At 46.4% G+C, this 15,420-nt stretch overlaps 1 protein-coding gene across 3 annotated transcripts in view; it reads left to right on the top strand.

The window, feature by feature from the left end:
* Positions 1–15,420, top strand: part of ASIC2 (acid sensing ion channel subunit 2) — a 1,343,693-nt gene that overhangs the window by 1,286,857 nt on the left and 41,416 nt on the right. For all 3 annotated transcript variants that reach the window (XM_073325645.1, XM_073325646.1, XM_073325647.1), the window contains exons 4-5: positions 7,846–7,996; positions 15,058–15,114. In XM_073325645.1, the coding sequence (XP_073181746.1) occupies positions 7,846–7,996; positions 15,058–15,114 (208 nt within the window). The remainder of the gene's footprint in view (positions 1–7,845; positions 7,997–15,057; positions 15,115–15,420) is intronic.

Genomic DNA, 15,420 nt, shown 5'->3' with positions numbered 1-15,420 from the left:
GCACTGTACTAAGAGCTAATTTCAGTCTGCTTTGAAAATTCCTATTGCTTTCTAACACCCAAAACTGGCTGGCTGTAACAAGACTCACCCAAGATGCCTGGGGTAGAGACAAAGGTCAAAGCCAGGTTTCCTGAGTCCTCCATCAGTGCCTTAACCACAAGGCTATTATCCTTCCTCTGTGCTCATAATAAATCTGTTATAAGTACCCAATGCCTGTGCCTGATGGATTGTATAGAGGTAGTTTCTCACTTAACAGAGTCTGCATCCCGCTTCCACTGTGTAGTTTCTCTCGCCTACATCTGTTTTCAGTAGGTATTTTCAGAGGTGTTGGAAAGTGCTTTAAAGCAGCACACTAGAACCAAGCCTCAGGACTGTAGGATCATGGGCCATTGCCATGTGTTCCTTTAAAAAAACAGAAGGATGTGATTAATATTATCCCTTAAAAAGCTTTCCTCCATCAACCAATACACTGTGCCAGCAAGAAATAGTCTGTGTTTGAAGCAAAGCATGTCAAACCTGTTGCTGCTTTCAAAAACAAAAGGAAAGCATAATGCATTTTCTGCTCTCTACCTCAGAATACTGCAAAGCGGTTAAAAGTAGACACAATAGACGGTAAACATTGCTAGGTACCAGACGTGAGAAGAGCCATGGGAACCGAGCGCTAAAATTGTTCTGCCTCTAACATGTCCTAGGCTCTGAAATGGAAACATTTTGTGGGCTGAATGAAGTGATATTTGTTTTTCGCACATCTGCGGGTCTGCTCAGGGCATGGTAAATAATAATAAAATAATGATAATAATTTATTATTTATTATTATTTAGGTATTATGTTGCAGAAGTACTTAAAAGCCCCAGTCATCGACCAGCGCCCATTGATTAGTCTCTCTTATTTCCAGTCTGAATTCATCTTGCTTCAGCTTCCAATCGTTGTCTCTTGTTCTGCCTTTGTCTCCTAAAGTAAAGAGCCCTCTGCTATCAGAGATCTCTTCGTCATGGAAGTACTTATACATCACGACCTCTCCGCCTTCTCTTGGATAAAGGAAATAGATGGAGCTTCTTTCATCTCTCCCTGGAAGGCAGCTTTCCCAGACCTCAGATCACTCTTGTAGCTTTTTTTTCAACCTTTTCAAGTTTGTCAACATCCTTTTTAAAGTGTGGACACCAGAACCGGGGGCAGGATCCAGTCACGGCCTCGCTAATGCCCTATACAGAGGTAACACCACATCCCTGCTCCTCATCTACATTACTTTGTTTAGACACTCAAAGATCAAGTCAGCTTTTAAATCACCGTACTACACCGGAGCTCACTTTCCATTGCTTTCCACCAGGAACCTTACACCTCTTTCAGCACCGGGCTACAGAGTCTCTGCCAGCACAGCCCCCTAGTGTAGACACAGCATACACCAACAGGAGGTGTTTTTCTGCTGATGGCAATGCCACCTCCCTGAACGACATTACCTAGGCCACCAGAAGAACTCTTCCGTCAGCATAGCTGCCTCGACACTGGGGGGCTTGTCTTCATTGCCGTGTTGGATAGATACACACCCCTGGCAGACATAGCTATGCCAGTAAAGGTAGGTTTCAGAGTAACAGCCGTGTTAGTCTGTATTCGCAAAAAGAAAAGGAGTACTTGTGGCACCTTAGAGACTAACCAATTTATTTGAGCATGAGCTTTCGTGAGCTACAGCTCACTTCATCGGATGCATGCCGTGGAAACTGCAGCAGTTTCACCAAAATCTGCTGGAGCCTAGCCCATAATCACCTCTTAGGTAGAGGATTGGCCAGGGCTGCTCAAGAAGCCACAAGCCTGAAGCAGCAGGGAGCGCTGCCAGTCTCAAGTGAGGTGCACTGGAGGAGCTATGTTTGTGCAGGCCTGCGAACTACAGGGCAGGGGACAGATGCATTGCAGAGCTGGCCAGCCTGTGTCCCTCACTTTCCCAGCTGCCTTGAAATAATGTGCTGGCTCCCTTTCCAGTTGGTAAAACTTTTTCCAGCAGTTCCATTTCCCTGTCATTAGCGGCTGCTTCAATATTTCAGGCTTGTTTCCTCGGTCCACAGGATTTTTCAAAAAGAGAGTTTTATTCCAGCTAGTCCCTGTTGTGAGACCTTTATACTTTACCTCTCTCTGTGCTCATCAGCTTCTGTAGTGGCCCCATTTCCTGCAGGCCAGGGCCAGGATCACTCACACAGCTGCCAAATTTTGCAAATCTCTTACAGGTGTTCAGGGTCCTGGCCAAAGATTGCAGCTGCTGCAGCCTGTGGGCGTTTCACTACCCTACTGGCCTCATGCTACTAGGGGCAACTGAGTTAAGCAGCCAAGCATCCTGCTGTACATTGCTTCTCCCTCCCACCACCTCTGGCATTCCCCTTGTGTGCTGTTCTCTGTGCACAGAGCAAAGATCTCAGGGGGCAGGGAGAAATAACCAATAAAGGATGATCTGGAAGTCTGAAGAACTGGGTGCACTTTGCAGCTCTGCCACTGACTTGTAGCATGATCTCGGACAAGTCTTTTTGCCTCTCTGGGCCTCAGTTTCCCCATCTACAAAATGGGGATAATACTGCTGCCTTCACAGGTGCTTAGTTGCTACGTTGATAGACCTATAAATAAATAACTAATAGATGAACCACTAGACCTGAGATCAGAATTGGGCCAGTACATCCAGTTGAAAGTGATACTTGCCCATGACACCAAATTAAAGAGTAGCCGTCAACATGGTCCCAGTATTCCCTGAAATTCCCCGGGCTTTGGGTTATCCAGCTGTGCTATGAAAAGTAACATCAGGAAGAGCTGCAGAAAAGAATCTAGTCTTAATCAAATGTGAGGTTCATAATAGACAAGGGGAATGAGTCAAACCCCCGGGGATGCCTATTCAGGGTTTTCTGCTAAGTCATGCTGCGTGTCTCCTTCAAAGTCCTGAGCAACCTCAGATCCCATTGGAATTGAGGATGTTCTGTGCCTTGCTAGGTTAGGGCATTAAACAGTATTGCTTAACCCGTCAGGAAAACCTTGGACCAGAGTAGGGAAGAGTGTATGGATCCACAGAGCTGTTGCAGCAGTTACAAACAGCCAAGAAGAAAAAACAATGCAAGATGTAGGTGAAATTCATACCACTGAAACTGACTGGGTTGCACAGTCCAATTCCAGTCACCGTCTGACCCCTAGCATGGCTATCAGCCAAAGGGGCAGAAACGGGAACACTTTCATCAAAATCTAAAGCAGCTGCATGCCAGAAAGCACTTGGGAATTGGGTTTTATGCTCCAAACCAGTGGTCCCCAATGCGGCGCCCATTTGTCAGCAGCATTTCAGCGGCGACGCTTCTCGATGGTTCTCCGGCGGCCACACTCAGCAGGGACATTTTGGCAGCAGGTGTCTGGCACCCGCCACAGTCTTCTGGAAATAGCAATATGCTATTCCCACGGAAAGGTTGGGGACCACTGCTCCAAACTATGCTCCTTCAAATGCTCCAAACTATGCTCCTTCTTTCAAGACATGTGTAGTCCTGACCTCTGGGCATGTTCTATACCATGGGCACTCTCCTCTCCCAAGAGGGCCCTGCCTGTGCATTTTCTGATCCACACAGAGCCTTAAAATTTATAACCACCTGAGAGAATCTGTCAACTTACTGCAGTACATGAATTTCCCCTTGAAGTACTATCCATAATTTCTCATGACACAAAACCCTGAAAGTGCAGGATTCATCAGGATGCTGCCTTCCATCTCACAGATGCTGTAAAAGAAATATCAACTATCGTCCAGAGATATTGTCATAATGACAAGGAGTAAAGATTCATGTTAAAACGTACCTAGCTCTTTATGGCAACAGGAAGGATTTTGTTAGGAATTTAGCCCTCCAGGAATTGTACCTCAACGCTACAGACTGCTCTCCCAAGAGGCAATAAATTTAGTGAGTTAACAAAGCCAGGTGATGCATCGTGATTAGTGGCTCTGTGGTACTTACTGCTCCGAACTCCTGCATAAGAGACCTGTTATGTTTCTTGGCACACCATCAGAGAAGTTCGATAAAAACATAGAATACCCTTGCTGGAAGGTTGCAACTAAACACAACTTTATTTCTCAGAAATCAGAATGATAACACACAAGAACCCAAAACTGAGTGACACAAAACAGGCTGCTCCCCAGAAAACAGAGAGGCACAACTCATCTTAGTGCAGGCTGACAGTACGCTAACTGACTCTGATCATCTCATGTTTCCCTAAAGAGCCCTAGCCTGCAAGCAGGACCAGGAAACCCCCTCACATTTGAAGTGGTGTTTGCAGTTCTTACCCAGTCCTCGAAATACCACAAGACCTGGGTTTGATACTCCCTTGCTTCCAGACCTGGCAAGACAGAATGCGCAGCCCCTGTTGTGCACCACTCCACAGTTGCTGCTTCTGCTGGATAAAGGAGCAGCAGAGATCAGGCTGTAGGGAGCCCTTCCAGCCTCCCCGTGCTGATGGGAACAGGGTGTAGGGACGTCCCTGGTCCCTGTCAGTGTTACCAACCCCAGAGCCTCATTGAGTTTTCTGTAACCTCTACAGAGTGGTCACCTGAAAGAGCTCTCTGAGGAAGTGAAACTGTCCACCGGAGTTGCCCCATGTGGTGACACTTGACCCTCCCTGCAGTATGGGTGTGGCCCTGATATGTAATCACCTAACAAGATGTAATAATGGAATGATCTGGTCCATGAGGGGAAGTTATTGTCTACTGGGTTATAAGACTTTCCTGTGTGAATGTGTTGTTCTAGCTTAATAAGGGATTGGGGGCGGAGGGGAGGGAATCAGTACAATGGATCCAGATAAGCAACCTCTGAACAAACTCTTGGGGGCCAATTACAAGAAACTGATTAGCTTTGAAGATCCAAAACTTGTCTCCAACAAGCTACAAGCCTTGTTCTGCCCGTGCTGGGAACCAACAGGTTAAAAGGCCAGAAATAGACTTGATTTCTGTGACAGGGTGACCAAAGGAACAGCTGGTAAAGGATTCTCTCCCCCAAGGCAGAGAGAGAAATGGTTTGTGATTAAGGGAACAGATTCTGCCAGAGGGACTGTCAAGGTTCCTTCCCTACTCTGAACTCTAGGGTACAGATGTGGGGACCTGCATGAAAGACCCCCTAAGCTTATTCTTACCAGCTTAGGTTAAAAGCTGCCACCACCAAAGTGTTACACAAAGAACAGGGGAAGTGCCCACTTGGAAAAGTCTCCCCCCCAAAATATCCCCGCAAGCACTACACCCCCTTTCCTGGGGAAGGCTTGATAAAAATCCTCACCAATTTGCATAGGTGAACACAGACCCAAACCCTTGGATCTTAAGAACAATGAAAAAGCAATCAGGTTCATAAAAGAAGAATTTTAATTAAAGAAAAAGTAAAAGAATCACCTCTGTAAAATCAGGATGGTGAATACCTTACAGAGTAATCAGATTCAAAACATAGAGAATCCCTCTAGGCAAAACCTTAAGTTACAAAAAGATACAAAAACAGGAATCTACATTCCATTCAGCACAGCTTATTTTATCAGCCATTTAAACAAAACAGAATCTAATGCATATCTAGCTAGATTGCTTACTAACTCTTTACAGGAGTTCTGACCTGCATTCCTGCTCTGGTCCCAGCAAAAGCATCACACAGACAGAGAACCTTTGTTTCTCCCCCCGTCCAGCTTTGAAAGTGTCTTGTCTCTTCATTGGTCATTTTGGTCAGGTGCCAGTGAGGTTATCTTAGCTTCTTAACCCTTCACAGGTGAAAGGGTTTTTCCTCTGGTCAGGACGGATTTAAAGGTGTTTACCCTTCCCTTTATATTTATGACAGGGACCATAGGAGTCTGGGGGTCTATAGGATGGTTGACACCCTGCACGAGGCCTCCCAGTCAGACCACCCTCCCCATAAGTTCCCAGCCCTTCCTGTACAGAGTCAGATCCACAGAAGGAAAAAGGGGTGGAGGTGTTGCTTGACTGTCCACCTAACCTATCCCCTGCTGCTGCCCTATTCCCCACTCCTACACACCCCAGGGACAGCCATCTGTTTTTTACTTTGAAAATAGAATCATAGAATCATAGAATCCTAGAATATCAGGGTTGGAAGGGACCCCTGAAGGTCATCTAGTCCAACCCCCTGCTCAAAGCAGGACCAATTCCCAGTTAAATCATCCCAGCCAGGGCTTTGTCAAGCCTGACCTTAAAAACCTCTAAGGAAGGAGATTCTACCACCTCCCTAGGTGGTAGAAAATCTGGTCTCCCTAGATGGGAAGGCCCCAGCAACAGAAGGCCTGGCTAGGAGGAGTCACTCCACTAAACACAGCAGGATACATGAGCTGTAGTTTACTGCTGAGTGTACCCACAGGGCACCTCTTGTGCCTGATCCACCAACCATGTGAGTTGTTACAGCCCCAGCTAGACAGACTTGGCCATTGAGCTGGAGAGAAACAGCCTCCCCTCAAAAAAAATTCTCCTGAAGACACTGACAAACCAGTTAATTTCATGCAAAACAGGGACGGGTGTCAGAAGGAAGCTGTGTTTTATAGGCAGGCTGGGATGCAACCCCCCAAGAGATTGGACCAGGATTTTCAAAAGCGCCCAGTGATTCTGGGAACCTGAATTCTTCGTCGCCTGATTTGGCATGTCTGCCGCTCTGAGAAGCTGCTGAGCACCCCGGGCACCGCGCGATATCAATGGCAGCTGCAGGCGCTCAGCGCCTCTGTGAATCAGACCCGACTTGTCTTACCCCAAAAGCTGAGACACTCAGAATCACTGGACACTCAAAATAACAGAGCTGTACTCTTTGGCGGGAATAATAACCAACACCTGGCTCAGAGAGAGTTCATTCATTCCTTGATCTCAGAGCTGGGGAGTATGATTATCCCCATGTCACAGATGGGGAAACTGAAGCGCAAGGACAAGGTGGTGAGGGAGAGTGACTTGTCTAAGGTCATCTAACAAAGCAGTGGCAAGGCCGGGGTAGAATCCAGGCCTCCTGAGTCCTGCGCTAACATGCTATCCACTAGGCCACACTACCTCCTAAAGCACAGCTCACAGCTCTCCCATGTGGTGTTCAGGACCCCCTGTCTGGACCTGTTCAAATGTACCTACCTCGTCCCACCCCTGCACAGCTGTTGGACTGCATTGTCAAAGGGGACTAGTGACTGTGGCTGCCCCAGGGAGTGCCGGGGTGCTCAGCATGCACCTGTCCTAAAGGGTCTCAAACTGGGCACCCAAAATACGAGGCACCAAGAATCTCTAGTCCGTGGCAAACGCAGGCCAACACCTTTTACCTGCACCTACTCTGCCGAGTCCCAGGCAGCTCCACTCCCCCACTGTGAAATGGCATTGCTGAAGCAAACAATTCTTGGGGAAATTGTTCCTGGGCTGGTTGGGTGGCTTTTTCTGGGAACCTGCCAGTTTCTTCCCCACCAAGGCAAGGGAGATCTGCCTGCCAACACCAGCCTGCCCCTTCTGTTTTGTGATGTGTCACTACACTTAGGACTCTTCCCTGGCGGAGCAGAGCGGAGTCACCGAGTCCCGAGTTCTACTACCCTTTAGCAGTACAAAACTCCATCTGTGACTATGCATGCTCCTATCGTTGTCTAACTGCTGTGTCGGCCTCCTGCTCGGTCCCCACTTCACACAGCCATTGTGCTATTACAATCCTGCTCTCGTCCTTCACCCAGCGGGGCTCCTCCGTCTGGAAGGGCCCGACGCAATGAGGGAGACACACACACTCAGTGCCTTGCTCGTCGCCAGGATCTGTTAAAGAGCAGAGCTTCCCCTTCACTCATCTTCCCCCAAGCACCTTCCATGCTGCAGCTGATGCCTGTGATCTACTAACCACCGGCTCTTTCTGTTTCTTGCAGCTGACCTACCTGCCCCCTCCGTGGGGCGAGTGTCGCTTGTCGGATGTGGGGTTAGACTTTTTCCCCATTTACAGTATCACAGCTTGCAGGATCGACTGTGAAACCCGCTACATTGTGGAAAACTGCAACTGCAAAATGGTCCACATGCCAGGTCAGTCTGCATGGGGATGCGTGGAACATATCTGACTGTGTGTGGTTGGGCTAATGCCTTAGGCTCTTGTTTTGGCACTAGGACAGCAGCCACATCATCTCAGGTGGGACCTGGAAGCCCTGATGCTGTGGGTGGGCTCCCCATGGTACTTTTTGGGACCGGAAGGGTTTGCTCTGGCGCCTCCCACAGGGTGCTGAGTGGTGTCTGCATTTCAGTGGTGACGTCTGGAGCCTCCACAGTGAGCCAGGGCTGCTGGATCAAGCTCGGAGCTTGGAAGGGGCTGTGTATGTGCCAACAGTTAATCTTTACAAGCACTTGCTTGTGAAGGGAGCCAGGCTGGTCTAGTGGCTTGTGAACTGGCCTGGCACTCAGGAGAGTTGAATTCTCATCCTAGCTCTGCTGCTGACTTCCTGGGTGATCATGTGCAAGTCAGTACCCCTCCCCATGCCTCAGTTTCCCCATTGATAAAATGGGGGCAATAATACTGCCCCTCTTGTAAAGTGCTTTCATATCTACTGATGGAAAGTGCTAGATGAGAGCTAGGCATTATTATTATGTTGCTTCCTGTCACTCTTCCTGCCACTCTGTACGACAGAGACATGATTTATCCCACTGGCTTCCTAGACCTTGAGACCTGGCTCTGCTCAGCTACTTTGTCCTGCTCCAAGTGGCACCAAGCAGCCAGAAACACAGCATCTCTGGCTCTCCTTGGGTTCGCCCTGCCTAGGGGCAGTTCCTGGATGTTGTGCAGATGCTGTTGTGGTGGCATTTTGCCCAGCCTAGAGCATGTGGCAGGGAAAAAGAGGGCCTGGCCAGAGTGCTCCCATGATCCCCAGCTGGCAGAACAGCCCCTTGGAGCAGGACTGGCTCCTGGCCAGCCTCAAGGTCAGGGGAACACAAAAGCCATCTTATCCCACCCCCTACTCTGTACTGTCCGGCATTGAGTGCAGGAGTTGGAAACCAACCTTTCCTTTGTCCCAACCTCACTGGCCTGCCTGTCACACAGAATCCAGGCCCATAGGACATCACACCTAGGTGCAGATTGGCTCTGCTTAGCAAGGAAGATTAATAGATTCCTGCCCCTACCCATAGCTTCCCACTAGTCATTACAGTGCGGGGTAGAATCCTTATCCCATTGATGCCAATGACAAAACACCTATTGATTCCAGTGGGGCCAGGATTTCACCCCAGGTGCCTGAAGCAGGTTTTAGGCTACAAACTGCTAGAGGGCTTAGGCTCAGTTCATGTACATGAAGTAGGCTGCAAGGCTATTGCTGTCTCTCTGAACCCAGGGCTCCTGCAGGATCTCAGAAGCCTGGAGTATGTTTGCAGTTAAAATTCAGCAGTACATATGAAGGAAACCCTAGGGAAGTAATACTGTTATTAGCTAATAGTGACAGGGGATTCGATTGTTAGGAATATAGATAGTTGGGTTTGTATTAGAAATATAGTTATTGGACTGGGAGAACCACACGGTGAATTGCCTGGTGGCTTTGAAGGTTGCAGATCTCTCTTAGACATCTAGACACCTAGACAGACTTTTGGGCAGTGCTGGGGAGAAGCCAGCAGTAGTGATTCATGTAGGTACCAGTGACACAGGGAAAGGTAAGAGAGAGGTCCTGGAGGCCAAATTTAGGCTGCTAGATAGGAGATTAAAGTCCAGGAGCTCAAGGTGTCAGTCTCTGAAATGTTCCCAGTTCCGCATGCAGGGCCAGAACTTCAGGGTCTCCAGTGCATGGATGAGACGACAATGGTGTTGGGAGAAGGGATTTAGGTTTATTAGGAACTGGAGAATCTTTTGGAAAAAGAGAAAGGATGGGCGCCACCCAAACCAAAACAGAACCAGATTGTTGGCATGAAAATGAAAATGGTTGTAGAGGAGTTTTTAACTAAGGGCAGGGGGAAAGCCAACAGGTGTGGATAGAGACATTCCTTATAGGAGGATTTATGAAAGGGATACTCCATACTCAGTGAAGAGGAGAGGAGAGGATAACATACAGGTAGGAACTGAAGAGAAACAGTCAAATGAAAAAGAGTCCCATACAGTTCCATCACATGAAGGCAGTCAACTAAATATTGACAAATTTTAACTGTGCTTGTATAAAAATGCAAGAAGTCTAAATACTAACATAGGTGAGTGCCTGGTATTAAATGTGGATATTGTTATAATAGGCATCACAGAAACTTGGTGGAATGATGATAATTGATGGGACACAGTAATACCATGGTGCAAAATATATCAGAATGTCCGAGTCGGTCAAACTGGTGATGGAGTAGCACTATCCATTCGAGAAAGCATAGAGTCAAATACAGTAAAAATCTTAAATGAATCAAACTGTACCAGAGAACCTCTCCGGATAGAAATTCCACGCTTGGATAAGCATATAGCAGTAGGAATATACTACCGACTGCCTGACAAGGATGGGGAAATGCTTAGGAAGATTAGAGAGACCAGAAAATAGAAAACCCAATAGTAATGGGGGATTTCCACTATGTCCATATTAACTGGGAACATGTCACCTCAGGATGGAAAGCAGAGATAATATGTCTAGATACCATGAATGACAGTTTCTTGGAGCAGCTAGTCCTGGCACCCACATGGGGAGAGGCAATTCTTTTCATTTAGTTCTAAGTGGAGCACAGGATTTGGTCCAGGAGGTGACTATAGCTAAATTGCTTGGTAATGGTGTCTATAATGTAATTAAATTTAACATCTTTTTAGGGGGGAAAACACCAAAGGAATCCACCACAATAGCATTTAACTTCAACAAGGAGAACTACACAGAAATGAGGCGGCTAGTTACACAGAAATTAAAAGGAACAGTCACAAGAGTGAAATGCCTGTAAGCTGCATGGAAACTTAAAAAAAAACCAAAAAACCATGATAGAGGCTCAAACTATATGTATCCCCTAAATAAATAAATAAAAATACTAAGAGGGAAAAAATGCCACCGTAGCTAAACAGCAGAGTAAAAGAGGCAGTTAAAAACAAAACAAAAATCCTAAGTCAACTCCTACTGAGGAAAATAGAAGGGAGTATAAACTCTGGCAAGTCAAGTGAAAAAGTATAATTGGGAAAGCCAAAAAAGAATTTGAAGAACAACTAGCAAAAGACACAAAAACTAACTGCAAACAATTTTTTAAGTTTCTCAGAATCAGGGAGCCTGCCAAACAATCAATGGGGCCACTGGATGATTGAGGGTGTGTTATTCATTTTACACGTAGCTTTGCAGACTCTAATGTGTTCTGTACAGACCTGTTCTGATTTATTCACATTTGTATGCATAAATTACACCAGAAAGGAGCAATCAAGGAAGACAAGGGAGTTGACGAGAAGACAAATTAATTCTTTGCATCGGTCTTTACTGCAGAGGATGTGAAGGAGATTCCTACATCTCAGCCATTCCTTTTAGGTGACAAATCTGAGGAACTGTCCCAGATTGAGAACTGTCAGTAGAGGTGGTTTTGTAACAAACTGATAAATTAAACAGCAATAAGTCACCAGGACCAGTTGGGATTCACCCAAGAGTTCTGAAGGAACTCAAATATGAAATTGAAGAACAACTAACTGTGGTATCTAACCTATTGCTTAAATCAGCCTCTGTAGCGCATGGTGGGAGGACAGCTAATGGAATGCCTATTTTTTAAAAAGGCTCCAGAGGCGATCCTGGCAGTTACAGGCCTGTGAGCCTGACTTCAGTACCAGGCAAATTGATAGAAACTATAGTAGAGAACAGAATTATCAAACACACAGATGAACACGATTTTTTGGGGAAGAGTCAATACAGCTTTTGTAAAGGGAAATCATGCCTCACTAATCTATTAGAATTATTTTAGCAAGTTGACAAATATGTAGACAAGGGTGATCCTGTGGATAGAGTGTACTCAGACTTTCAGAAAGCCTTTGACATGGTTCCCCACCAAAGACTCTTAATCAAAATAAGGAGTCATGGGATAAGAGGGAAGGTCCTTTTATGGATCAGTAACTGGTTAAAAGATAGAAAATAAAGGGTAGGAACTGATCAGTTTTACAGTGGAGAGAGGTAAATAGTGGTGTCCCCCAAGGATCTGTACTGGGACCAGCGCTCTTCAATGTGTTCATAAATGATCTGGAAAAAGAAGTAAACAGATTATACAAAACTATTCACGATAGTTAAGGCCAAAGCAGACAGTGAAGAGTTACAAAGGGATCTCACAAAACTGGGTGTCTGGGCAACAAAATGGCAGATGAAATTCAATATTGATAAATGCAAAGTAATGCACATTGGAAAATGTAATCCCAACTATACATACAGGGGTGGTGGAACAATTTGTATAGTGGGGGTGCTGAGAGCCTTTGATCCAAACTGTAAACCCTGTGTATAATGGAAACCACTTCAAGCTTGGGGGTGCAGCAGCATCCCCTGCACCCTTAGTTTCAGGACCTATGTATACATAAAAAAGGATGACGTCTAAATTAGCTGTTACCACTCAAGAAAGAGATCTTGGAGTCCTCATGGATTGTTCTCTGAAAACATCCACTCAATCTGCAGCGGCAGTCAAAAAAGCAAACAGAATGTTAGGAACCATTAGGAAAGGGATAGATAATGAGATAGCAAATATTATAATGCCACTATATAAATCCATGTTACACCCATACCTTGAATACTGCATGCAGTTCTGGTCATCCCATCTCAAAAAAGACATACTAGAATTGGAAAAGGTACAGAGAAAGACAACAGAAATGATTAGGGGGTGGAACAGCTTCCATAAGAGGAGAGATTAAAAAGACTGGGACTATTCAGCTTGGAAAAGAGACGACAAAGGGGGGATAGGACAGAGGTCTATAAAATCATGACTGGTGCAGAGACAGTGAATGAGGAAGTGTTATTTACTCCTTCTCATAACACAATAATTAGGGGTCACCAAATGAAATTAATAGGCAAGCAATTTTAAAACAAACAAAAGGAAGTATTTTTTCACACAACGCACAGTCAACCTGTGGAACTCCTTGCCAGGGGATGTTGTTAAGGCCCAAAGTATTACTGGGTTCAAAAAAGAATTAGATAAGTTCAAGGAGGATAGGGCCATCAATGTTCATTAGCCAAGTTGCAGAAAAGGACCTGGGGATTACAGTGGACGAAAAGCTGGATATGAGTCAGCGGTGTGCCCTTGTTGCCAAGAAGGCCAACGGCATATTGGGCTGTATTAGTAGGAGTGTTGTCAGCAGATCGAGGGAAATGTTCAGCACTGGTGAGGCCACATCTGGAGTACTGTGTCCAGTTTTGGTCCCCCCACTACAGAAAGGATGTGGACAAATTGGAGAGTCCGGCAAAGGGCAACAAAAATGACCAGGAGGCTGGAGCACATGACTTACAAGGAGAGGCTGAGGAAACTGGGCTTGTTTTGTCTGCAGAAGAGAAGAGTGAGGGGGGATTTGATAGCAGCCTTCAACTACCTGAAGGGGGGTTCCAAAGAGGATGGAGTTTGGCTGCTCTCAGTGGTGGCAGATGACAGAACAAGGAGTAATCGTCTCAAGTATGGGAGGTCTAGGTTGGATATTAGGAAACACTATTTCACGAGGGGGGTGGTGAAGCACAGGAATGGGTTACCTAGGGAGGTGGTGGAATCTCCATCCTTAGGGGTTTTTAAGGCCTGGCTTGACAAAGCCCTGGCTGGGATGATTTAGTTGGGGTTGGTCCTGCTTTGAGCAGGGGGTTGGACTAGATGACCTCCTGAGGTCTCTTCCAACCCTAATCTTCTATGATTCTAAGATGATCAGGAACACAACCCCATGCTCTGGCTGTCCCAAAGCCTCCAATTGCCAAAATGGGACTGAACAACAGGGGATGGAGCTCTTGAAAATTGCCCTGTTCTCTTCATTCTCTCTGAAGCATGTGGCACTGGCCACTGTTGGAAGTCAGGGTACTGGGCTAGATGAGCCAGTGATCTGAATCAGTCTGGCCGTTCTGATGTTCTTGTGGATAATGTAAAAGAGGATTCGGAAATAAAGGAGCAGAAATAAGTCTTACTCTCTTTGGGATGCATATCATTTGACTGTAGCCTCAGATGCAGACTACACTCTGGGATCAACTTATTCACCACTGAAATGCAGTCACCTCTGGGGAGCAATGCAAAAGTTGATTAAAAACTCACAGCAGCAGTGCATAATTGTTTGTCATAGGAAGTAAGGATACCATGCTCCATTGAAACTGCAAAGGGGATGTAATTACCAGCCCCCTACTCTTGTGAAAAGTGTTGTGGGGTCATGAATGACCACAAATGGTCAGGGATTTTGTTTAATGTCTCATTTCAAAGAAAGAGTGCAGCACAGTGCATCTGTAACCAAGTGTCAAGTCCTAGGACCTCTGAACAGAGAGGCAGAGCTATTTCTGCTGGTTCAGCCTGATAGCCAGACCAGATGGGCCCTATTAAGTTAAATTCAGAAGTATAGAAAGGTTGAGTGTTTCTCTGCAGAAGAAGAAACTAGGGACAGTGAGGGGAAAGCCCTCTTCAGGAGAACAGCCAAGTTCTGGGGAAAGCTTAGGCTCAGGTTTAGGGTTTGTTCTGTTGTTTTTCAAGTACACAATAAGTCCCCGGTGTGTGCATGCTGTGTTAGAAGCAGGTTCAGGAATGTCACCTGCTTATAGATCCATAGCGCCACGCCACAACCTTATTTCAGTTCTGAAAAGGTGCCACTTATTTAATCAGCAACACTGCAGCTCAGAGCTCTCCCATCCAGATACTGACCGAGGCTAACCAAGCCTCACCTGTGGGAGCTGACTAGCTGGACTAGCTATGGAAACCTTTATCCGATGTTATACGTGAAACAGCAACTCCAGTATGTGATCTCCAGAGAGATGCATTGCAAGTGCAGATCAGACCCTGCCTCTCACCCTACGCTGCACACTGGCTGCGTGAGCCTCTTTACCTGCACCCCTGCTCCTAGGTGATTGGCACTGCGTGTGCAGACAAAAGGCTGCCTAATGCATGCTTTCTTGCTGTAGTCACTGGCCTTCCATCATGCTCCGATTTCTGACTCCACATGTTTCCCTCTTGTCTTGTGTTTCTTTTCTGTGCAGGGGACGCTCCTTTCTGTACTCCGGAGCAGTATAAGGAATGTGCAGAACCTGCGCTGGGTTAGTACACTGGAGGGGCTCTCCGGCCCGTTAGGTCTGTTTGTGATGGCCGGCCTGGCTCTTTGCAGAGTATAATGGCTGTGTCAGATGCCCCAAAGCTGCCTGTACCCTCTTTCCCACTGGGCCAGGATTAATCTGGCAAAGGCAGCACAGGGACAATTTCTGATGATAGCCAAAATGTCATTGAATGCATGTTCCTCCAGTCCCTTTGGACCATGTTCTAACTTCATTCTGAACCCTGCATGCTTAGAGCTGAAGGTGCCAGAATAAAGGACCACATGAGCCATATTCTTACGCCTTGGGGAC

Source organism: Lepidochelys kempii, chromosome 27 (assembly GCF_965140265.1).
Source record: "Lepidochelys kempii isolate rLepKem1 chromosome 27, rLepKem1.hap2, whole genome shotgun sequence".
NCBI lineage: Eukaryota > Metazoa > Chordata > Testudines > Cheloniidae > Lepidochelys > Lepidochelys kempii.
Note: the sequence above shows the minus strand (reverse complement) of the source record. Positions and strands in the feature narration are given on the sequence as shown.